The sequence below is a fragment of the Stegostoma tigrinum genome, chromosome 27, assembly GCF_030684315.1.
Source record: "Stegostoma tigrinum isolate sSteTig4 chromosome 27, sSteTig4.hap1, whole genome shotgun sequence".
Taxonomy (NCBI): Eukaryota; Metazoa; Chordata; class Chondrichthyes; order Orectolobiformes; family Stegostomatidae; genus Stegostoma; species Stegostoma tigrinum.
The window spans coordinates 17,952,816-17,978,497 of NC_081380.1; the positions used below are offsets into that span (position 1 = coordinate 17,952,816).

The window sequence follows — 25,682 nt, forward strand, 5'->3', positions numbered from 1 at the left end:
GTACATGGGTCTGAAAAGATTAATGTTAAGGAGTGCTAACAGACATTATCAAAGTATTGTTGTGATACTAGACTTGTGGGAGAACGGTTGAGGATCTCAATGGGATTAGTTCTAACATTAGATCTTTCTCAAAAGTCTTTGCAATAATGTCTGTCACAACAATGTAATAGCTATTTGTTGACGTGTAAAACTGTACTTTATTCACAACAAGAAACTCTCCTAGTTAGACCAGGTAGAAGTCTTCCTCTCCCACGTAAGACCAAGAAAGCCTTGAGGTTTGTCTAACTTTAATCAGGATGGTGGCAGCAACCTTCAGCATAAGCAGCAGTTTATTCAATGGAGTGAGCTGGCAATGGCTCATGCAACATCCTGCCACTCGTCTGCCCATTGCACTCACCTTTCCATGTCCTTTTGAGCTCCTTCTGGTTAGAAAGTGGTTGAAGTAGAAAACTTGATAGAGTTCGAGCTGATGAAACGGTTGGAGCTAACTGTCGGGAGTGTTTCAGTTGATGAAATGTTTGGAGTTGAGTGTTTAGGAGTACAATATTACTTTCTTTGGCCATGTGGTTTGGGCTGCTGTAAGTTGTTTTTGTCCAGAAGTGCTCCCGGCATGCTTGGCGGGTCTAATGGCGGCGTTTTGTGCTCGGTGATGAGCTCGGTACGGACTCGGTAGCTTATACCCAGGTGTTTGAGTTAGAGCCGAGCCGAGCGGGTCCTTGGCCGGGTCGGCGGTCATGCGGCAGTTCCTCAGCCTGGTTTTGTTGTGCCTTTGCCGGTCGGGCTGTGGGGAGCAACGGGACGATGGTGAGTGAGGCCGCTGCCGCCTGTTCCCATTGATGGAGATACCCTCATTGCTGCTCCGGGTGGAAGAGCCGCCCGAAGTTTACAATTATTCGTAAAACATCACCTTATTCCCCATATAGTGAAGGACTTACTTCAAACACTTCACTTCCTTTCGCAATGTGCCATCTCGTTCCCGAATATTTCGCCCCTCTGTTTCCTTTTCCAACGTGTCTGTTTAAAATATTGCAAGAGGGATAGTCATAAATATAATTGACTTTTTCTCGATTAATCTGTTCACATGGAATCCTCTCCCCCATTACTCAATCTTTAATATTTTTGCACACTTTGTTTCTAATTGTGAGTCCAATTATCGGTTACTATTTTGAGAAAGAAATTCCTCTCAATTAGAAATAAAAACAAATTGCTGGAGAAACTCAGCAGGTCTAGCAGCATTTGTGGGAAGGAAGCCAAGTTAATATCTCTGAAGAAGGGTCACCAGACTGAGTTGAATTTCTCCAGCAATTTCTGTTTTTTTTGTTTCAGAATTCCAGCATCTGCAGTTCTTTGTTTTATTCCTCTGAATAAGACCTGACCCTCCCTCACTACTGTGAAATTATATCCTTTTGCCCTGCCTTAATTATTTAGATTGAGGTGTTTACTTGTCCAAAGTTATTTACCTGAGGAATTGATGCCAGTCCAAAGGAAAGATTAGGAGTAATGCTCATGTCTGTAGTCTGAACAACAGATTTTAAAAGGGCCTTCAAGGAGGAGAGACAAATATAGAAACTGATGGTTAAAGGAAGGAAGGATTTCAAGAGAGTTTAATGGAGATAGTTTAGGCACGCTGGGTGAAATAAGGCCAGAGGGCTGGAGGGTTTAGGCAGAAGAGATATATTAAGAATCCATTTGCTTTTGTGCAGTACGTCAATATACTCTGCATGGCCTTTGAAATACATGTTGAATTGCAGCCATTCTTCTATGGAGATAGTTAACCAAATGTCCATGAACAATGCAATGATCAGATTTTTGTTAGTGATAAAAGCTTAGATCATTGGAGGGATCTTTGGAGATTGAGTAACAGAATGATGATTTCACCTTGAGTGCATAGACATAGCCTTAATTTAGCATTAATCTGAAAGACAGCACCTCCAGCAATGTAGCATTCTCACTAGTGAATTGAGAGAAGTTATGCAAATAAATAGATGAGAGACTAAGACAGGATTTTAAAAAATATGATTGAGTATTTAAGTGGGAGTTAAATGTAGATCATAGAGGGGACCAGATCCCACTTCATAGTGATATTGGTCGCATGATCTTTACAAAGCCTTTCTTTCTTTTCCTTTTCTAGTTCACATCTTTGATACCTGGAACTCCTTACAGAATTATGCATTGTCATTATGGCATGTTAGACATTATATCTGTTCGACCATTGTTGTTGCCATAGGAGTTTGGGTAACTGTTGAGTATTTGAGTAAAAACTACAACAAGGTAAGAAATTTACAAAGCTCTTTTTGTGTGATTTGTAACAGAGGCAATAAAGTATTGAAACTTAGGTTTCGGTCTGTTATTTTGCCATATTAGTTATGTGGCTTTGAGTGGTCAGTTAACATTGAGGTGGTGGATGACATGAATCAAAAGAATATCAATGAAGATCATTTCTTGATCTCTAATCTGAGACTCCAAAACAATGAAATAAAAATGGGGATCCTTTTGTAAATACTTTATTGTTACCGAGCAAAGTCTTTAAAACATTTTTTTGTAAAATTAAACTTGTTAGTTTGAAAATAAATACCGTGTGCAGTTACATCTGTTTTCCACTTTTTCAATATTTAGTTATTTTGATTGTGCAAATATTTGATTCCCTATATATTATGCGCATGCACAGTTATGTAATGAAAAATGCACTGTTTCTTATGAAATGTTTTTGTTAACAAGGAAGTTGACTGCTGCAAAATATTTTAAACAGCAGAAAAATGAGGACTGCTTTGCGCCAAACATAGTTGACGGAGTTATTCAAAACGGACAGTTAGTCCAAAAAGTAAAGGAAATTCATGTTGCTGGGGTGAAGATTTTCTTTGGTTCTCAGATGGGTACTGCTGAGGTAAGGATTTTAAAATAAATACGCATTTCAAATTTTAGTAAACAATCTTCTTACGTTAGCTTTCATCTCACTCAGTTTTAAAGTTTTACAATACTTCAGATGTCAAAAGTACACTTTAGATTCCAATTTTTCATATGTAGTTGGATGTAGTGATGAACTACGTAGGCTTGAATTCCCTTCATGACAGGAAAATAACATTTAGCATTTTCATTTATAGTTTATACCCATTTGGAGTTGTAGAAATGTATTGAATGTTTCCACATTAAAGTGGTTGCTGGCCTGTTTGAAAGTGACGCAACTGAATACTGAGATTGAATCTAGGTTGATCAGGCGAGTAATCAGCTAAAGGCTCATATGATATCATGGCAGTTGTTGCAGCAGTGTAGACAGGAGTTGTGCATGCAGAGGTCCTGACATAGCTGACTCAGCATAAATTGCCTGGGAACTTGAAACTTGTGATGAGCAATTACCCAGCACCCAGATCCGCTGAAAATGACATCACCTCCGAGTAAGCATCAGAGACTTTGGAGTGTTCTAATATGCCTTAGTTTAATAGTTACCCAGGAAAAGTTAGAGAATTAGAACTTGCTGTAATGACTGGATAAGAATTAAATTGCTCACCCTCCCATCCTGACTCCCTTGGAGCTGACCAAACTAACCTCAGCTGTTCATCCCATACTCCCCACAAACACTGATTTGAAACCTGATTTACTTACATGTGCGTGTGCACACACAGGCACACGCGCACGCACACCAATCTTGTTCCGAACCGACATCGAGCAGGCCAGACTGGACCTACTCACCCGACTACCACCCTACCCTGCATCAGTGTGGTACCTGATTTCCTGACTCCCATGCACGCACCTGAAAAGGCCGCATCCTAGGCAAGTGGATGATTTTCGATCTGATGTGGATGGGTGGTTCTGATCCAACTTTGGGACCTAGACATGTTGTCTCGAAGGTTGTGATGCTGTCTTATTGGATCATATAATGTTTTCGGCTTGGATAGGATAGGATGTTGGGAAGAAATTTCCTTTTGTGGGAAAGTCTAGAGCTACTGGATGGTTTAGAAATGAGATGTTCCTTTTAGTACAAAAATATGCAAAAGAAATTCTCATCAGAAACCAATGGAGGCGATTTTATTGAATTTATCCAAGATAAAATTAGATTGACTTTTGATAGTCAAAGGAGTTGATGCCTTTGGGGTTCAGACTGGAAAGTCGGGTTGAGACAGCGACCAGCTCACCTGTGATCTTATTGAATGACAGAAGAGGCTCAAAGGACCAAAAGGCTGAATCTTGCTCCAAATCATGCTTTTTTTTCTGATGAAAGAGCATCAGCCTGAAACATTAGCTCAGTTTTTCTCTCTAGGTGTTTCTGGGCTTGTTGACCATTTCCAGAATTTTCTGTTTTTATTTCAGATTTCCAGAATCTACCAACTTTGTGTTTGATCAGATTGTCAGAGCTAGTCAGGTTCATAGCTCTCCCAAGGGGTTATCATTGTGTACCCAATCTTACTGGCTCAATGAGTAACTTACAAGGATAGGCAAGTTTTTTGACTGTTGGATTGCTTCTGCTCATCTCCAGAAGCGTGGAAGTTTTGGCTTGCAGGACATGTTTTAGACAATTAATTATGTCTTTGTGGCCGACAAAGATGTAATTGCTTGCCTTGATAATTCTGCATTTTTGTTCCACTGAGGAATCCATTTAAATCTTCAAAATTCAGACAGTGAGGACAAGTAAATAAGAGCTATAAGTGAAAATAGGACTTGTTGATCTTATCTGACAGGGTGAATTGCCAGGCCTTCGGTGAAAGTCAAGATGCCCCTGAACTAGATTGGGATGCTTACTGCATGTTTGTAACCTGCATAGTTCTTTGTTGATCTATAATCCAGCAGAATATGAGTATAGGATATACTAGAACAAAAAAGTCAGAGATATCATGAATAAATAAAACATGACTTCCCAAAGTGGGGGTAAGAACCTTAAATATCAATGTGAACTGAAGTTTTGGATTTGCAAGCTCGAAGTCAGCAGTACCCTGCCATGGAACTTTGACATTATAATGGTTCTGTGTCTGTTTGAATAGATGCTTCCTCTCTTGCAACTATTTTCAGCCTAAAAATGGAATCTAGGTTGGAGAAAAAATTTTGGAAGCAATGAAATAAAAACAGAAATACACCAAAGATCTGGAAGTATCAGTGGAGGGGTCAGTGGTTAATGCTCAGATCGATGAACTTTCAATAATAACAATTAATCCAGGCAGAAGTTCAGGACTTCTGAGACAGCACCTTCCAAACGCAAGACCGCAATCGCCAAGAAAGCCAAGGGTGTAGTTTATGATCCAAAACACTCCTTATCCTGACTTGGAATTATTATTGTTCCTTCTGTGTCACTGACTCAATCTCAGAACAGCTTATCAACAGCACTGTGGGCATGACTATAACAAATGACTGCGTAGCAGTTCATGAAGGCAGCTAATTGCCACCTTCTTGAAGGCAATTTGAGTTGGGCGGTAAATCTTGGTCCTGTCAGCAAAACCCACATCTTGAAGGAATGAAAAAACAAAAAACACTGTTACTCATGGAGAGTTTTGATCTAAACTTAAATTAACTTGCTGCAAAGTTGTAAATCTATAAATGCTCTGAATGCAATCACTAATTTTGTTGTAAGGGAGATGATGTGCCTCCTGATCATTATTATTGCTGTACTGTTCTAACTGGAAAAACTTAATAAGATAGTAGGTTTCAAGTAAGTCAAAGGGGGAAACATGAAAAAAGACAGTTCAGTGATGGGTTGGAAAACTGGAGAAGTTAAATGATGAAATAGTTGGTGCAATACCAAGGGGATTGGTAGTGGGACAAGTTGAGAAACAAAATAAGCGTTGAGAAAAATTTATGAATGGTTGAATGATAACCAACCACTGTCCGAAACTAAAGAAAAGAAAAAATGAGCAAGACCAGAACCTACAAAAAAAGGAAATAAAATGGATGCACAGATTGCAGTCTGAAATTGTTGAACGTATTGCTGAGTCTGGAGACCTGCAAAATGCTCAAGGATGAGGTGCCATTTCGCAAGTTTGCATTGAGATTCATTGGAACACTGCAGAAGATTGAGGACTGAGACATCAGCAGAAGAGCAAGGTGGAGAATTAAAATGATGGGACCAGAAGCTCTTGATCATGATTTTTGGACCAAATGAATGTGTTCTAAAATTGGTCATCAAATTATGATTGGTCTCACCAATATAAAGTACCTTATACAGTATGATAAATTGCAAGAAAGGTGCACATTTTGCTGTTTTGTCTCAAGCAGTTTTTGGGCCTTGAAGAGTGAAGTGGCATGACCTTTGCCTTAATTATTGGAAATTGTTGTGGGCTGTGAAGGAGACATTGGGGATGAGTGAAGAATGAACTGATTTCATCGAGGAAATGCTGGAAGGCCAGTGGACAGTAAGTTTGGTGATATCTCATTAGCCTAGTTGGTAGGGAGTTCTTGGTTTTGGGGTAAAACAGACATCAGAAATGCTAGAGTGGAAGGTTTGTTTTGATGGTAAAATGTCCTTAAAGCCTCGTATAACGAACTGTTGAGAGAGAGATTTGGGCTTCTTGTGAATATTTATTAAGACCTTTCCAGGTTGCCTTCTATCACCTTGGTAAATATGTGATAGAATGATGGAGTTGTTGATTGCACACAATAAACTCTTGACGTAAGGTAATGAAAACCTCTGTGGTTGAAAGCTCCGGGAACCAAATCTACAATTAGCTGTTCCTTCTGAGTATTGCAGTATTTGAGGGGTGGGTGGGAGTGAGGGTGGTGGTGCTCGTGCTGGTGGTTTCTCAATTTTTCCCCATTGCAAACCTGCAACTATGGCTTATTGATAATAAAATGTGAGGCTGGATGAACACAGCAGGCCAAGCAGCATCTCAGGAGCACAAAAGCTGACGTTTCGGGCCTAGACCCTTCATCAGAGAAGGGTCTAGGCCCGAAACGTCAGCTTTTGTGCTCCTGAGATGCTGCTTGGCCTGCTGTGTTCATCCAGCCTCACATTTTATTATCTTGGAATCTCCAGCATCTGCAGTTCCCATTATCTCTGATACTATGGCTTATTGTCTTGCTCTAACTGACCTTTGTAAACTTTAGAAACATGCCCCAGCTTGCACCCTGTTTTTTATTTGTTAATTTTCCTGTACATACCTCTCCTTTTGCTTCACCACCTTTGGAAAGACATTCACCCATTTTACATTGTCTGAAAATTTTTTGTCTTGTTGTCGCCATCTTCAGAAATATTCTGTTTGAACTTTGTCTGTTCAGTCTCTTTTGATGTTCTATTCACCCTATATGAAGCACCATGGTATATTTTGTATGTTAAATGTGCTGTATAATTTTGTTGCAGAGTGAGAAGAAAGTTCACTCTATGTTTGGCAAACAGAAATGGATTTGTAAATAATTTGATTTAGCTATTCTGATTCAAACATGCTGAAAAGTGCTTGGGCCAGATATTAGAAGACACTGCTCATTCCCGAAGCTGTGACATAGATTTGAACTGACACTGCTGTAGCTACAATGTAGAATTAGTGCCAGACAGAATTTTTGCGGAGTGTAATTTCTACATGTTGACTTTATAAGGACTTCTCTCAGAAAGATTTTGTATTCCAGAGGTTTGCCAAAACTCTTGCAGAGTCTGTACAAAAACTAGGATTTCCTGTGGAAGTTATTGATCTGAAGGAATATGATCCAGATGAAAACCTGGTGGAAGAGGTTGGTTATTTTATATCGATTAATTTTGTATGCTCTTAATCAAAGCCCTGATGATATGAAATTGAGTAACTAATACCTTACTCGTCACATTGCATGGGGCAAGTTGGATGATTTACTATTTTATACATGAGTGTTTGTTGTCATTTGTGGTGGGTTTCTAAATATGGTTTCAGACTGAGTCTCAGCAGCAAGTTTCAGCATTAAGAGTTCCCTATTCCATAGTTCGAAATGAAGATGAATTGTTTTTTGGCAGGAATTTTATTGAGATTGTCTTCACTAATTTCATGTACAATGTTTTTATCTTGTAACGTGATAATATTTATGGTGGTTATTATTCATTGAAACCGCATCTAAGTTCTAGTTCTGTTGAAATAACTTTCCAACCTTTTCAGAAGGAGAGAAATGGATCACTTTTAACGCTTTAATGTATTGTTCCAAAGACACAGAATATTGCAATCTTTAACCATGCAAGACTAAAATTTATGACATTTTAAAAATTCTAATTGAGATGTTTTGAAATAAGAAAAGTCCCAAAACTAATTATTTTGCTAAATTTCCTACTATCTAATCTTCACAATTTCTTAATATCACTGGGTCAAAATCCTGGAACACCCTCCCCCATCTAATGGCATTGCATTTGTACTGATACTGAGTGGACTACAGCAGTTTCTGAAGTCAACTTGCCACCATCTTATCAAGGGCAGTTAAGGATGGGCACCAAATGCTGGCCTAGCCGTTGATGCCCACCTCTGTGAATTGGAGAAAAAGCCTTTTCAGACTCAGATTCAGAGAGAAATTTTGAAAAGTTAATTCGTGCAAACTATAGTTTGACCCAGAATGCTCATTTGGGAAGATGATTGGGCCGAGATAATATTCCAGAAATGTATTTACTGCATTAATCAGATTATTTAGAAATAAATACTTTGTTTGTGCAGGTCTACAGTAAAACTATCTGTGTATTCATGGTTTCCACATACACTGATGGACAACCAAATGAAAGTGCTGCCTGGTTTTGTAAGTGGTTGGAAGATGCAACGCATGACTTCAGATATGGCAAGACTTATCTCAAAGGCTTGAGATATGCAGTATTTGGCTTGGGCAACTCTGTTTATGAAAATCACTACAACACGGTAAGTATATTGAATGTTTTTCTGCACCTGCTCAGGGCTCTTACATTTGGCTGCAATCTTCAAAAATATGTCCAGAATTCCTCAATTATCATATAATAAGAATTAACTACCTTTGCAATTTTGTTGCAATTTGACCAATGCCAATGACCTGTAGAGGGCAGGAAGACACTTTGCAAAGCATGTGGTAATCAGAGAGCAGCGACATATTCTATTTGTTTGTTGTAGATTCTGTAGCCCTTTGCTATACAGACTAGCATTCTGATCAAGTTTGCTTGCATTTGTCTATGTGGGTTTTCTTTTTCATGTTATTTAAATGTTGTGAAAATACAACAGTATAAGATGGATTGCTGTTACCTCCAAGGTTCGGTTAAAGGTGCTAGCAATGCAGTACTAAGATGAAAGCCATCCTGATTACATTTTTTGCTTTATAGTTATGTATTGTCCATGGCTTTCATGTACATTGTATTTTATTGTACTTTAATGTTTTATGTGGGAATGATTTGAAATCTCACTATGAAAATAAGAACTTGAATCTGATTTAAAAACAGCTGTAATGTAAATCGGAGACATGTAAAAATAAACGTGAAGTAGTCAGATTGGTGTAAAAGCCCAGCATTTTTGCAAAGCTCTTTTAGAGAAGAAAACCTGCACCCTTGCCCAGTCTGACTTGGATTAGACTCCAGCCACACATCTTTGGACTTACAAATGTAGTTTTCCTGACATGTTTTTCCATTTCATGATTATATTTGTAGCTGAGCATTGATTTTTTTTTTCTCTTTTTCTTCATTCCACAATTGGAAACTCTTGAAACTGAGTCTTCTGTACACCCATTTTGTCATATTAATTAACTGTCAGCAATGAAATCAACCATTGCAACTAACTGCAGTGCATGACCTGTTTTAGGTTGGCAAGAATATTGACATGTGGCTGTGGATGTTGAGTGCCAGTCGTATTATGACTCGTGGAGAAGGTGACTGCAATGTAGTGAAGAGCAAACATGGCAGTATTGAAGCTGACTTTGATAAATGGCAAGCCGTATTCTTGAGCAGAGTACAAGCACTCTGCAAAGAGGAAAAAAACAAATGTAGTGGCAGCTGCAAAAAGGAGCAATGTAAGACCAAAGACCAGAAACATAAAGAAGATGCCAATCAGAATGAAGAAGTGCCAGAAAAGATAAAAGATTACAATAGTGAAGAGGTAAATTATATCACATTAAAAGTACCTACTCAGTGTAACAATTGGTCCCCTTACTATTCTGCCCTCCAATATACTCGTGAAGGACTTGGCTTGCATCGCTATTTCCCTTTCTTTTGCTCATTGATAAATGATAACTCCGATTTTGGTTACTGGGCTTCTAAAACCTGCTTATCTTAATGCAGCTTGTGAATGGTTAAGACCTTTTCTTCAAGGGCCCCACACAGCCACACTCACTCCAAGTCAACAGTGTGTTTTATATTACATTTGAGAAGTCACGTACTGCTAAATTTTCTCAGTAGTATGTATAGACTGGGTAAAGAGAACAAATATTGCTTGTGTTTTTATGTAACATTTATTTCCTGCAGAATCATTGAACCCATTACTATTCCTATGTTGTCAGTTAAATTCTTCTATTGAAATAGTTTTGTGGATAGAAGGTAGAGGGAGTCTGAACTGGACATCAAATTCAGTACCATCCAGTTGCCTGAATTGCGTTATTGTCCTTTTCCCATTTGCCAAGCTTGGTTCCTCTTGCCAATAGCTCTCAATGGAAACACGTCTTAAAATTAGCTTTATTGTCAATAAATACTTATTTTCTACCTGGCAGAGTGCCTGATTGCATTGATTAAGATGGGAAATGAGCCTTGAAAAACATTGGAGAAGGAGAAACTCTTATTGACTGCTAAAGTCTATCTCCTGTACCAATGACCCTGAGACATTGACCTCTTTCAATGTTGACGGTAGGGCAAAAACTGTAGATACTAAGGAGTCCCTAAATCTAGGCCCTCTGTCCCATAGTGTATAAGGCTGTCCTATAGACCACTGCAAGCTGTCAACAGTGAGACAGTACCAAATTAGTCTGAACATTTGTTGCCTCAAAGACTCAAGGCCCTGACATGAACTATTGACCTGGCCCAGACTTTGCTCATATTTTGCTCATGAAAACTTAGTTAAAGGAATGGAATAATGTTGGAATAAATGAGTTAACTTTATGATCGGAGACTAATACAAGTATGATGTTACAGTGATATGTTGGGGTGTTGGCCCTTTTCAATTTGTATTAATAATGTAAATGAACGGACCAAGCATAGTAAATTCAAATATACTTTGACCAATACTCTCTCAATGATTTACAACCCTTTAGTCTGATCACTTTTTCTTGGCCTTTAAAAGAATCTGGTTTTTCCAAGGTTTTGCAGCAAACATTGGTTTCATTACTGCAAGAAATAACTTTGGTACACTCATCGTAAAATTCTTTTCTTTTTCATTTGGATATTGAAAACGTCACAAAATTTTATCTGTTATTTTAACTCTTGGCTTAATTCCCAATGGTGTAGCTTAGGTTTCTACTTGTAACTTTTTCTACCATCTTTTGATCATTGATCTTCTATCCTCCCCATCACCTTCTATATGAAAATTTCACCTCCTGTTTAAATCTGTTCATCGTCTTACCCATCCTTGTCTCTGTTACATAGTCCAGCCTTCCACACTTACAACCCCATTAAACCTTATACTCTAATTCTGAGCTCTTGCATTTTCAAGACCACAGTTTTACTCATGGGATGTGGGCTTGGCTGATGAGACAAACATATTGCCCACATCTTGGTCTGGAGTCCCATGTCAGCCAACCTAGGAATGAATGGCAGATTTGCTTTTGTGATGTTGGTGAACCAGATGAGTTTTTATGACAGTCGACAGCGGTTACATGTTTTACTATTAGATTAGCTTTGTTATTCCTAGTTTTTTCAAATTGAATTTGAATTTCATTTACTGCAGTAGTATTCTAAACCATTTCTATAGTACAATAAATTGAGGTTGAAGTAACTAATCTGGCGACACGACCGTTACACCATTTGCCTCTGCATGTGATATTGACATTTGTGATTAGGAAGAAGTGGCCACAGGCGACGAAGGATGTGATGCAGCAACAGTTGTTCTTACATTATTTCAAATTGAACCTCGTTCTCAGGAAGCCTCAGGTGTTACAGATTTTTAAATGCAATCTCCATAGCAGATTTCATAAATTTTCTACTCCTTCATCACCACTAACTTTTGCTGAGAAATTAGCTTCCAAGGCTGCTGTGTTTACAGTACTCTGCTGTTGTCTTGTTATCGAAGCTGTTACTGCATTTTGTCCTTCCGGAGGCCTTTTGCTACTATATTGATCTATTTAGTGAGCATTTTCAAATTTTCATTTTGGTAATGTACTAAAAATGGGGTATTAGTAATCATTTTCAACACAGAATTAATTTAAAAAAATTGTTATGACTCAAGTGGCAGTTTCGTGTGAATGAAAAATTTATTCAAGGATGAACATTTCTAAGACCTTTTTTCTTTCATATTACTTGAGCTGGATACATGCAGATTTAAAGTTGCCAGTGTATTTTAAATGTTTAGTTAATTTTGTGGTGCATATTAAGGCATAACATGATAGCTCTTGCATTATATAGTGTTATCAAATTTTGCTGAATTAAATCTGTTTGTATTAATGCACAGCATTGACTCCTGTCAAAGTTACGTGGTTTCATGTGCTGAAAATCTCTCTGATCTCTGCCATTCAATTCCTCGTTTTGCAGCTCACTGGCTTCGTGCATTGTTCTTGATTTGCCCTGCATTGGGTTTTGTTTTGTGCATATCATTGCTTCGGGTGCATTGTTTATCACAAAAACAAGAGTTGATACTTAAACGTCTTTAGGTGTCACTTTATACATGTGCATTCAGACTTTCAAAAAGAAATTGAACAAATACATTTTGGAAAGATATTTCAATCATGTATAAAATTGCAGTCAGCGGTCTGAACAGTAGTTTTTCATCCCAGGTATACAAACTTTGTCAAACTTTGCAGTGGCATGACGTTTAAAAGGAATCTATTGATAATTAGGCTTGTAGTTCTTTAGGTTTTTAATTATTTTTGTGCATTAATTTGTTGCAAGTTCATAACATCATAGAAATGGAAATGGAGCATCTGGGATCTCTGTGTCGAGGACAAAGAGCACAAAGTGTAATTTGGGGGTTGGTGGGTGGAGTGCAGTGGAGAATTTGGTGTCAAATCAGGCACAGGAAGAAGGAATGGTTAGATTGAAAATGTGGAAAAATGCAAAAGGAGAAATAACAGGAGAAACCTTTTCAATTTTAAATTGAACATTTTAAAACTCTGTAAAATCAAATAGGAAGGAATAACATGTTTGTAATAGTTTTCAATGCCAGAAATGTCAACAGTCTTGATTAACAACAATCGTGAAATTAAAATGGGTCTGGAATGGACAAGACAACTTTGTTTTGACCAGCTTAGTTTGTACATTACGTTGCAAATTTGGGAATCTTGCACCATTCAATGCATTTCACTTGCGAGTCAGATGACAAATCCTGCTATTTTAAAGCCAATGATAAAGCAGTACAACTTGAGCAGTGAATTTGGATTATTGAGTTTCATTTGCACTTTGTCTGAAATGTGTAACGCTTAGACAGTAGCAGTTGCCATTATCTTGCCTTTAATTTGAAAGGACATTCCTGTGTCTGTGAATCAGAATACGTGCTGTTGAAATTGATTTGAACAGGATTGGAAATCAATAAAAAAGTACCTACTTTTAGTTTACACAGATTGCCACACCAGCTGTGGTCCTCTGCCATGTGGTAAAGAGAACATGTAACTTCAAACCATGAAGATGCTAATAAGTCTATGATATTGTCAATAATGTTTCATCATTGGATAGATTTATTTCTTCAACTGCTATAACATTGACAAGTAAATGCTTGTCTATTAACTTAACATCAATTTTGTAACTGGCAAATTGTATAGTGACTTCCATTTTAGTGTAGAAATCCACAGACGTTAGATTAGTAGCTTGCAACATTTGAAATGAGACTTTACCAGAAGTTACTAAAGATGAGGTGTGACATGTGGATATATGTTGTTTATTTGGTGGTGCATATGATTTTCAGGTAACTTTAATTGTTTCTGATTCTCCTATTTTGATTCCTATTCTTCCCTCCAGGAAGAACTGTTTGAGACAACGAGTGAAGAAGGATCAGGAGTGGAAGATGAAACTGAATCAACTTCTGTCCTTGATGTAGAGGATCTGGGCAATCATATGAACAATATGAAAGCAGCAAAGGTATAGGTCCATTTATCATTATGATAAGCACTGACATAATTAACCAGGGTTGTCCTCACTCCATTAGAGTTCTGGCACCAAGCTAAACTAAGCTTCAGGAAAACTGGATTTAATTAATTGCTTTCAACAGAAATTGGAGTCTTGTACGTTATTTTGTCAAGTGGAGAAAAGTGCCCTGGCGTAACTTTTTTCATACCTTTTTGATTTACAGAGATCTTTAGTTAATGGATGAGTTATGTGACAAAGTTGTTGCCTGGAAAAATTATCTTTAGACCAGTTAAGGAAATTTTCAAAGATGAACTTTGCAATAATTTCATTCTTGAGATTTATAACTCAAAGTTCAAAGAAAAATCTTCTTTAGTACTTCTTCTCCATGTCTAAAATGCATATGGCTGCTCATAAAACTTCCTTGTGTCCTTGGTTTTTGACACAGCCACATTAAGAGAATTTGCAGTGTTACTTTGAGATTTTAGGTATAATACTGAATCTTTTGCAGAGAAAGATGGTGGACGGGAAAAAAAACTGTGGCAGTAGGAGCTGCCCTTTTTTTTTGAGGTATTTTCAGTGTTGGAGCTGACTACTTCATTCCAGGAGCAGTAATTACTTTTTTTATAGACTGTTGCAAATTCCAGAAGAAGTGGTGGATGCTGGTGTGATTACAACATTTAAAACGCATCTGGACATGTATATGAATAGGAAGAGTTTAGTGGAAAATGGGGCAAATGCTGACAAATGGGACTAGATTTACATAGGATATCTGGGTGGCATAGACGAGTCGGACTGAAGAGTCTGCTTCCATGCTATACATCTTCTATGACTCTAAATCATGAAAAGCTGCTTGGAGACTGTTGTGTGTTTTTGCAAACTCTGGCTAACAGCTGTTATATCTTGTTTTGGTTTTTCTGCTGTAGCAATTATTCGTTATGCTTAAAAAGTTTTTGATGTTCCAAAAAGCAATAACCTATTGAGGTTTAATGTAGTTCAACTTTTTATAGTAGTTACCAAATAGTTTGTAGTATGCATGGGCACATTACTGAAGAATTGCTCCAATCTCAAGATAAAAACAAACATTCTAAACTATGTCAAATTTGGAACTGAACTATGAAGATGATTTGAGATATTAGAGTGTAAACAAAATAGTGTTAAAAGGGTTAGATGTACTACATGTTACAAATGATAATTGAATAGCACTTTTTTTTTGCACTGAAACTTATGATGACGAAACCTGGCTCCTTCTAAAGGGGACTTGGCTTTTGTGTTGTCAGAGCATATAACAGTATCATGTTAATGAGATTAGAAGTACAAATATTTACTGAGACATGCAAGATCTAAACTAATAGCTGCAAGTTAGATAGGCAAAATATGTCCAGAAACCAAAATAATAGGGAAAAATTTGGATTCAGGGGAAGATAAAATGAACATTTAAAAAAAAGTATAAAAACCAAAACTTTGTTGAAGATTCCGAATTAAAACAGACAACAATACCCTAGCCTTTATTGTTCAAACGGTTGAGTCTAGGAGTTGGAACGTTATGTTAAGATTGTACAGGACATTGGTGAGGCCTCTTCTGAGGTACTGTGTCCAATTCTGGTTGCCCTGCTATAGGAATAATATTGTTAAGCTGGAGAGGGTGCAGAAGAGACTTACCAAAATGTTCCCGGGATTGCAGGGTTTTGAGTTAAAGAGGAGGCTGATTAGGCTGGGTCTTCTTTCTTTGGAGCATAAGAGATTGAGGGCTGACCTTTTAAAGGTGGTTTATAAAATCATGATGGGTATAGATAAAGCCAATGGCAGGGGTCTTTTCAGTAGAATCGGGTATTTCAAGACTACAGGGCATATTTTTAAGGTGACAGGAGAAAGATTATAAAAAAGACATGGGAGCAGTTTTTTTCTTAGTGTGGAATGAACTTCCAGAGATGCAGGTACAGTTACAACATTTAAAAGACATTTGGATAAGTACATAAATAAGAAATGTTTGGAGGGATATGGGCCAAGCACAAGCAGCTGGGACTAGTTTAGTTTGGGATTATGGCCAGCATGGAATATTTAGATCAAAGGTTTTGTTTCCATGCTGTATGACTGTATGATTCTGAGGTAATTAAAATCTCAAGGAATGAGCGGTCATCATTATGAAAGTTAGTTTTCAATGCCATTGAAGCACTTTGCAGAAGCTGAGACTTGTCTTACAATGAACGAGTTGCTTACATGAATGGATGAGTCGCAGACTTTTCAGCATGTTTCATGGTTTTCTTTCATGTAATCACCACAACGATTAGCTATTCCATCTGTTTGTTGAATTGAGTGAAGGTTCTGAAGAGCAGGGAATTTGGCTGTAATTTTTTTTTTCTAGCTCTGCACATTTGTAATAGTTGGCAGTAGTGAGTGTATCCATTTTATCCTTTGTTATTTTGAGCCTGGAAAGCCTTTTTTTAAAACTTAAAAGTCCGTGTCATCATAGTGATCCCAGAACAGTTTCCAGTAAAGCAGCACTTACGTCAAGTCAGAATACTTAATACTTTATACACTAAATCTGTCAAAACAAATTTATCTGTCTATAAATTTTCAAATTTTTTCCAGAAAATCTAGATAAATTAGATTTGTTATGTTATTCTTGTCCATTTTCCTAGTAATGCTGTCAAGAAATTCTTGTAGATCCATCACGTGTGATCTAATTGCTCTTGATAGCTAAGCTGTTCAAATATTCACTTATGCAGCAGACAGTCAAGTATTTTTGGTCAGCTTGTTAAATTGACTGACTTGTGATTACTAAGTTCAAATGTAGGCTTAAATATTGAAACTACATTTGCCACCTTCCAACTGTCACATACTTCTCCAGGATTTGTAGAAATCTGGAGAAAATATTCTTTAATTACCTGAGGATTTCAGAATGTTTGATGTCCTCTACAAGTGCGTTGTGAATACTTAATCCTTTTAGGTTTTGTATAGGAATTTTTATTCACTTCCAAACTTATGGGTCACTTAGCATAATTTGTCATGTCTGGAATGCGTCCATAGATGTCTTTCGAAAATTGCTGTGAATAATTTATTTGAATACTTAACATCTGCCATTTTGTGCAATATTTTAGTCCAACTGGTCTTCTAATATTAGATTTTTCTCTATTAATATAGTTTGGTAGTTATTTATTTACATTTTGCTTTGTTTTTAGATAGCCTTACTCTATTTTTCTAAGAATCTTACTTTAAAAGGTACATTAGAAAGAAGTTAAAGTAAAATGCTGGTGTTGACCTGAAAGATGTTTGTGTTTGATCAGTGTGGTGACGTCTATAGAAATATTTGAGCGTTTTAGGCCTGGAGAAAACTTTTGAGGTTTTTCAAGATTTTTATTCACCTTACATCCTTCCAGAAACCAAATAAAATGTAAATGTGAAACTCCGTTTTCTATGCAAAAATTCATGTGGTTGAATACTTGGCTGGATATTGTAAGGCAGTACTTACGACACTCAAGCTGTATGCCACCCAGGACAAAGCAGCCCACTTGATTGGCATCATATTCATCATCTTCAGTGTTCGTTCCCTGCACCACGTATGTGTAATAGCAGCAATGTGTATCGTCTCCAAGACGTACTGCTGCAACCCATGAACACTCTTCAACTGCAATCTTCTGACTCCACGACCTCTACTACACTTTGTGAACAAAGCATCTGAAAGTTCTCCCAGCTGCTCATCAGCCTGACTGGAAACTACATATCGCTGCTCTGAGTCTGCCGCTGAGTCAAAATTCTAAACTGCTCCGTCGATAATGTAAGCCACCATGGTTCAGTGATTCAAAACAGTGGCTCACCACCACTGCCTTGAGGGCCTCGTCAGAGATGACCACATCCAGTGAACAAATATAGACTAATTCTATTATTAAAACTAGGAATTTTAAAATTTTATTTTTGGTTTGAGTGAGTTAAACTTTGAGGGTTGTTTAAACAGTTCTGTCAGCATTTTCTTGCAGGCGTGTAAAGCAAAGGAACGGAATTACTTCACAACCAGGAAAAACTCTGCATCAAATTTAGTCAGTTAACTGAGTGTTGACAGATTGTACAGAGCCAAATTGGTGCTGCTAAGGTAGAATGTTTCATGTTGAATATGAACGGTAGTCAGCTCACCCTGTGTTGTCTTTCTTGGAAACTAAACTTGAATTGTTTAGTGTTAAATCTGTGATGACTGAATTGCTTCCTGATGAACTTAATAAGCGTGCGTGATAGAAGATACTGATCTAATAATGTTGTTTTCAACAATTTTCAGATTCCTGTTCAATATCAAACTGCATCATGATCTTGTCTTATCTGGAGAATGCAATGAACATCTTTTTGCTGGTTCTCTCAATGGCTGTAAGCTTCCATAGTTATAAATTCCAAGTGTATAAAATGCCCGTGAAGTTTTTCATGCATAGAGGATTACCAATCGGTATTTAGGCATTTTAACATACAGTATGTTGAAGTGATATTCTCAACATTAAGGGGTGCTGTAACTCTTAAACTCCTGTGTCCCAGTTCAGCTTCCCTTGACACTAGATGGCACTGCTGCTCCTTTCCCAGACCTGCCTTGGAAGTTTTAATACCGAAATTGAGGAATAAATAAAAGTTTTGCCAACTTTGATTTCTTTCATGCTTATCCCATTCCTGCTCTCACTGCAGCTCCCTTTTTGGGCCGTGGACTTTTCTCCTTCTGCCGATAACCGTTTCTCCCCATTTCAGTTTCTTGTACCTTGCACCATTGTTTCTTCTGACAGTTGTCCTGTCGGCCTTGCATACGTCAATCCTTTCTAGTTACTGCGCATGCAAAAATAATTAAAGTAACTACACACTTAGCAAATTGAGTATATACTCAATTAGAAAAGAAATTCTTGGGACACTTGCTACATCTTATCTTTTTAGATTTTTGTTTTGTCAGTTTCAACAGGAATCTGGGCCAAATAATCTCCCTCTGCATAGATTTAGTTTTGTGATTTTTTTTTGTATTTGGATTTCTAGAAGGTATCTTACAAGGTACCACAGAAGCCTACCTCCTTGACTAAGTTTTGTCTATGTATGGCACCAAAGTATTTAGGAAAGGATATTATGAAGATGAAACAAGGAGAATGCTGATGTCTGCAAATAGGTTGAGTAACTGAGCGAAAACCTGGCAGATGGACTTTAATGTGGGGAAATGTGAAGCTGTTTACTTTGGCAAGAAGAATGAGAATTTGGAGTGTCGTTTACGTTGAAAAATGACTGCTGTGTTCTGAAGTGCAGAGAGATCTAGTTATTTTGTTACATTAGTCACATGATGTTAGTATGCAGGTACGGCAAGTAATTAAAGCTAATGGAATGCTGTTTTATGTCCAGTTCCTCTTTTGGAATAAAATTCATTGGTGAGACCACATCTTCAATGCTTTGTCTAGCCATAGTCTCCTTTTTTAAGGAAAGATGTAAATAAATTGGAGGTATTTCAGTAGAGAATAATGAGAATGATATTTGCAATGAGTATGTTGTAGGAGGGAAGGCTTCAGATATGTAGACAATTGGGATGCCTTCTGGGGAAGGTGGGACCTGTACAAGAAAGATGGGTTGTATCTGAACTGGAAGGGGACCAATGTCCTGGGTGGAAGGTTTGCTCGAGTAGTTCGAGAGGGTTTAAACTAGTATGGCAGGGGGGTGGGAACCTGAGCTGTATACCAGAGGTGAGCGTTGATGCAGGTGAGGCAATGGCAAGAGGTAGACCAGCCAGTGGGAAGGATTTTCCTGGGAAGGAACCAAGGGATCAGTTAAAGTGCGTTTGCTTTAACGCAAGGAGTATCAGGAATAAAAGTGATGAACTTAGAGCATGGATCAGTACCTGGTGCTATGATGTTGTGGCCATAACAGAGACATGGGCTTCTCAGGGGCAGGAATGGTTGCTGGATCTTCCAGGGTTTAGAACATTTAAAAAGAATAGGGAGGGGGGAAAAAGAGGAGGGGGTGTAGCACTACTAATCAGAGAGGGTATCACAGCTACAGAAGCTTCCATTGTTGAGGAAGATCTGCCTACCGAGTCAGTGTGGGTGTAAATTAGGAACAGCAAGGGAGTAGTCACCTCGTTAGGGGTTTTACTACAGGGCCCCCAATAGCAGCAGGGAGATTGAAGAAAGCATAGGTCGGCAGATTTTGGAAAAGTGCAGACGTAGTAGGGTTGTTGTAATGGGTGACTTTTAACTTTCCCAATATTGATTGGAACCTTCTTCGAGCAGAAGATTTGAATGGAGCTGTTTTTGTAAGGTGTGTTCAGGAGGGTTTCCTAACTCAGTACGTTGACAGGCCGACGAGGGGAGAGGCCATTCTAGACTTGGTACTCGGAAACGAGCCGGGGCAGGTATCAGATCTTGTGGTGGGAGAGCATTTTGGTGATAGTGACCATAACTGCCTCACATTCTACATAGCTATGGAGAAGGAGAGGATTAGGCAAAATGGGAGGATATTTAATTGTCGAAGATGAAACTATGATGCGATTAGACAGGAGTTAGGAAGCATGGACTGGGAGCAATTGTTCCATGGTAAAGGCACTATAAACATGTGGAGACTGTTTAAGGAACAGTTGTTGCGAGTGATGAATAAATATGTCCCTCTGAGACAGGCAAGAAGGGGTAAGATAAAGGAACCTTGGATGACGACTGGTGGAGCTTCTCGTCAAAAGGAAGAAGGTAGCTTATATAAGGTGGAGGAAGCTAGGGTCAAGCTCAGCTCTAGAGGATTACAGGCAGGCGACGAAAGAGCTCAAAAAGAGTCTGAGGAGAGCCAGGAGGGGGCACGAGAAAGGCTTGGCAGAACGGATTAGGGAGAACACAAGGGCATTTTACACTTATGTGAGGGATAAGAGAATGGTTAAAGAAAGAGTAGGGCTGATCAGGGATAGCATAGGGAACTTGTGTGTGGAGTCTGAGGAGGTAGGGGAAGCCCTAAATGAGATTTTTGCTTCTGTCTTTACGAAAGAAACGAACTTTGTAGTGAATGAAACCTTTGAAGAGCTGGTGTGCATGCTGGAATGGATAGAGATAGAGGAAGCTGATGTGCTGAAAATTTTGTCAAACATTAAGATTGACAAGTCGCCAGGCCCGGACCAGATTTGTCCTTGGCTGCTTTGGAAACGAGAAATGCAATTGCTTTGCCACTTGCGAAGATCTTTGCATCCTCGCTCCCCACTGGAGTCGTACCTGAGGACTGGAGAGAGGAAAATGTAATTCCTCTCTTCAAGAAAGGAAATAGGGAAATCCCCGGCAATTACAGACCAGTAAGTCTCATGTCTGTCGTCTGCAAGGTGTTAGAAAGGATTCTGAGGGATAGAATTTATGACCATCTGGAAGAGCATGGCTTGATTAAATGCAGTCAGCATGGGTTTGTGAGGGGCAGATCATGCCTCACAAACCTTATCGAGTTCTTTGAGGATGTGACTAGAAAAGTTGATGAGGGTCGAGCTGTGGATGTGGTGCATATGGACTTCAGTAAGGCATTTGATAAGGTTCCCCATGGTAGGCTCGTTCAGAAGGTCAGGAGGAATGGGATACAGGGGAACTTAGCTGCCTGGATACAGAATTGGCTGGCCAACAGAAGACAGCGAGTGGTAGTAGAAGGAAAATATTCTGCCTGAAAGTCAGTGGTGAGTGGTGTTCCACAGGGCTCTGTCCTTGGGCCTCTACTGTTTGTAATTTTTATTAATGACTTGGATGAGAGGATTGAAGGATGGGTCGGCAAGTTTGCAGACGACACGAAGTTTGGAGGTGTCGTTGACAGTATAGAGGGCTGTTGTAGGCTGCAGCGGGACATTGACAGGATGCAGAGATGGGCTGAGAGGTGGCAGATGGAGTTCAACCTGGATAAATGCGAGGTGATGCATTTTGGAAGGTCGAATTTGAAAGCTGAGTACAGGATTAAGGATAGGATTCTTGGCAGTGTGGAGGAACAGAGGGATCTTGGTGTGCAGATACATAGATCCCTTAAAATGGCCACCCAAATGGACAGGGTTGTTAAGAAAGCATATGGTGTTTTGGCTTTCATTAACAGGGGGATTGAGTTTAAGAGCCGTGAGATCTTGTTGCAGCTCTATAAAACTTTGGTTAGACCGCACTTGGAATACTGCATCTAGTTCTGGTCGCCGTATTATAGGAAAGATGTGGATGCTTTGGAGAGGGTTCAGAGGAGGTTTACCAGGATGCTGCCTGGACTGGAGGGCTTATCTTATGGAGAAGTTGACTGAGCTCGGACTCTTTTCATTGGAGAAAAGGAGGAGGAGAGGGGACCTAATTGAGGTATACAAGATAATGAGAGGCAGAGATAGAGTTGATAGCCAGAGACTATTTCCCAGGGCAGAAATGGCTAGCACGAGGGGTCATAGTTTTAAGCTGGTTGGAGGAGAGTATAGAGGGGATGTCAGAGGCGGGTTCTTTACACAGAGAGTTGTGAGAGCATGGAATGCGTTGCCAGCAGCAGTTGTGGAAGCAAGGTCACTGGGGACATTTAAGAGACTGCTGGACATGCGTATGGTCACAGAAATTTGAGGGTGCATACATGAGGATCAATGGTCGGCACAACATCGTGGGCTGAAGGGCCTGTTCTGTGCTGTACTTTTCTATGTTCTGTGCTGCCTTATGAGAAGGTGTTGGTCTTAGGAGTCAAGAAGTGACTTGACTGAAGAATATAAAAGACTGAATGATATGCATGAGGTGGTGCCTTGCCTCTTCAGTCACAGGCTGCTGACTGTCTGACTCGCATTCAATATTATCAGAATGGAGGTAGGGAAAAGATGTAACAAAAGCAATGCAATTAAACTGAGAAAAATAGCAGTGAGAAATTTTGGATTTTTCAAAAATGGCATCTGAGCAATCAGTATAGAGTCAACCAGATCACAGATATGACTTCAGGTGGTATTTGCCTCCATTTTTCCACTAGCACCTGTATTTAGGTGTTTAAAGTTTGTAACATAAATGTATATTTTGCAAAGAACTTTACTTTTTAGACAGCTTTATCAGTGTTTTGTGATGTATTAAAAATCTGGATTATGTTTGTTGTGCGAAATTTGATTTTGTTTTCTGAGCATGTGTGGTGTACACAATTTCCTGAGGAAGATGAATAATGCTTTGTCAGCTCCATGGGAAAAATGTTTGTTTACCTTCAAGCTTTTCTTTACAACTTTGCTTGCAAAAAAAAATTAAAGGACACATTGATAAAATCTGTGCTCGTATCAGGAGCATCACTTCTAACATGACAGCTTATCAATACCCTGTCAGCTTTATTTAGCTTTGACAGAATAATGTATTGACGTTTTTTCACCCACTGTGGAATGATTTTCTTTTGCATTTAAGTGTGTCTTTTGAAAATATTTTGGAAAAAAACTGGATGATAACTTTGCATTAATTTTCATCTCATTTATAAAACACTTGTTGGCTGAGGAGACAACAGTAGTGGTGGATAATACCTTTGTAGCTAAAGTCTACAACTTGGAAGAGCAGTATCTTTGGACCATTAGTTATTTGGATTGTATTTTGTCTCTGAACAACTGAATCTTCCTTGATTGACACTGGAACCAGAAAGTCTTTACTTTCACTGACGTTAAATTACACTTTGTGACAAAATAATGGTGGAAACAGATTCAGACCGGTCGCCTGTCAAGTTGTTGAGTTCTGACATTACTTGATGTTTAATAGCAGCTGAACTTTGTGGCCATAAGGGGGCGTAGTTTCTTTTAAAACAGCAAAAACTACAGAATACCTACCAATTTTAGAAAAGGTTGCGATAACGTTGCATTTGTATTTTTATATTCAAACCACTGACATGGGTAGGTCTTTCTGTCAGCTCTGTGTGCTACCATGTATGTTAGGTTCTTTCTTGGTTCTTTGCCAGCAAAGATCTGCCATTTAATTACTTGTGAACTTGGGGAGCCTATAGTCCATTCTTGCTTCCTCAGTGACAATGCAACAGCCAATCAATTGACAACCTTTTCTTCTGTGATTATCATTTGTTGTCATTCTTTGATGTTCTGGTCAGTGCAAGACAAAAAAATACTTTGATAACATGTCCTTTTTTACTAATGTTTGTATGCTAGAACCATTGTGCTGTAACAATTCTTACTTCCATTTCCTCTGCAATTATAGCAGGAGAGGGCAGCAGCCAAAGAAGTAAAACTCAAAACATCAAAGCGCGCCATTGGAAAAAACGAAGTAGCAGAACCAAGAGAAATGATTACTCCAGCACTTAAGACTGCACTTACAAAACAAGGTATGTTTATTAAAAAATTACTTCTGCTTGATCAGAAACCCTGTCTGTATGATTTTCCACTTTGGAAACATTTCAGGAACTTCTTTGTTCAAAAGCCAAAAGGAAATACTGTGTTATACAAAAAAGTTAATCACCTGCAGGGTTCTTGTGACCAATTCAGTCTGTCCGATTCTGTTGCTGTTCTTCTCTCTTGTGCTCACAATTGCTCATGTTCTCTCGCTTTCTCTTTCTTATTCTTTTGTTTTGTGCATTCTCTAGTGTGTCTGCTTACTGCTGTGCGCTTTCTCTTGCACAAGCTGCCTTCCATGCTCTCTCGTAGCTCTCGCGCTCTCCAGCTAAATTATAGTCACAGGCTAGTCATTGTATATTTCTTAAGTTAGCGTTCCCTCGCATGGGGGATTGTCAAGAACTATCTACAATGAAGTATGCAGTGAGAAAAGACTACACAGCACAAAATTAATACACTTAATCATCATAGTTGTTAGTCTTACTAAGAAAAGATGATTAAATGGTTGATCTTATGTCGTACAACCCTCGTTGGGATCTATCGTCTTAGCTTGTATTAATTTGTAATCTGCTTGTATTTAAGGAAGTGTGTGTACTACTCAATGCTATTTTGTATTATCAACAGTTATCTTGGCTTATTTATCTCCTATTTTATCAACAACGTACTGGCAGTGTTTTAGTCTCAGACTTTTTCCTCCAGAAATGGCTCTAAGATTCTGATTCTTTAGGTAATGTAGGTGATATAGGTCATAGACAAGCACCTAAGGTAATACATTAGAAATCCATTGGAAGGGACTTTTGTGGCATACTACTAGTATCTGTACCTCTGAGCTACGAGGCTAGATTCAAGTTACACATGCTCAAGTGGTGTATAAAAGGATTTTTGATCTGTTTGACTTAAAAATATTTAGAAATCTGTTGAGGTCTCCAAGGGTTCAAATCCAGCCTATTTTGTGCCTGGCCTTGTAGCTTCCCTGTGTCTGAACAAGAAACTCTGGGTTTAAGTCCTACTGGAGACATTTCATAATGTGTTGAATGATTTAAAATATATTTTTTATACAGCACCGATGTTAATTTGTAGAATCAGGAACTTTAAATTTTTAAGTGAGTAAATCTAAACCTGACTAAAGATTTGACTTCACGCCTCTTCCAGAACTGGCTGCTGGGAGTTTAACTTCTGGAAGCATTCCATCAGGGCACATTGCTTTTTCCACATTGAATCCCAGTTCTAATTTCTAGCTTACTTGTTACAGATCTTTTGTTATCCTTTCATTCCAAGCACCAATATTCTGAGACAAAAGAGGTGAGACTATGTCTTGAGTATACCTACCATTCTTTTTTCCTCCATGCAAAT

The 25,682-nt window shown here is 38.5% G+C and overlaps 1 protein-coding gene across 3 annotated transcripts in view; it reads left to right on the forward strand.

The window, feature by feature from the left end:
- The first annotated feature begins 607 nt into the window (after nt 1-607).
- The window catches only part of tyw1 (tRNA-yW synthesizing protein 1 homolog (S. cerevisiae)), a 112,821-nt gene continuing 87,746 nt past the window's right edge, over nt 608-25,682 (forward strand). For 2 of the 3 annotated variants that reach the window (XM_048557258.1, XM_048557259.1), the window contains exons 1-8: nt 608-804; nt 2,132-2,271; nt 2,750-2,884; nt 7,543-7,644; nt 8,580-8,774; nt 9,678-9,971; nt 13,967-14,086; nt 24,199-24,322. In XM_048557258.1, coding sequence (XP_048413215.1) covers nt 735-804; nt 2,132-2,271; nt 2,750-2,884; nt 7,543-7,644; nt 8,580-8,774; nt 9,678-9,971; nt 13,967-14,086; nt 24,199-24,322 — 1,180 coding nt within the window. In that variant the 5' untranslated portion in view covers nt 608-734. Of the gene's footprint in view, nt 805-2,131; nt 2,272-2,718; nt 2,885-7,542; nt 7,645-8,579; nt 8,775-9,677; nt 9,972-13,966; nt 14,087-24,198; nt 24,323-25,682 lie in introns of those variants that run through there. The other variant, XM_059655314.1, reaches the window with a different exon arrangement.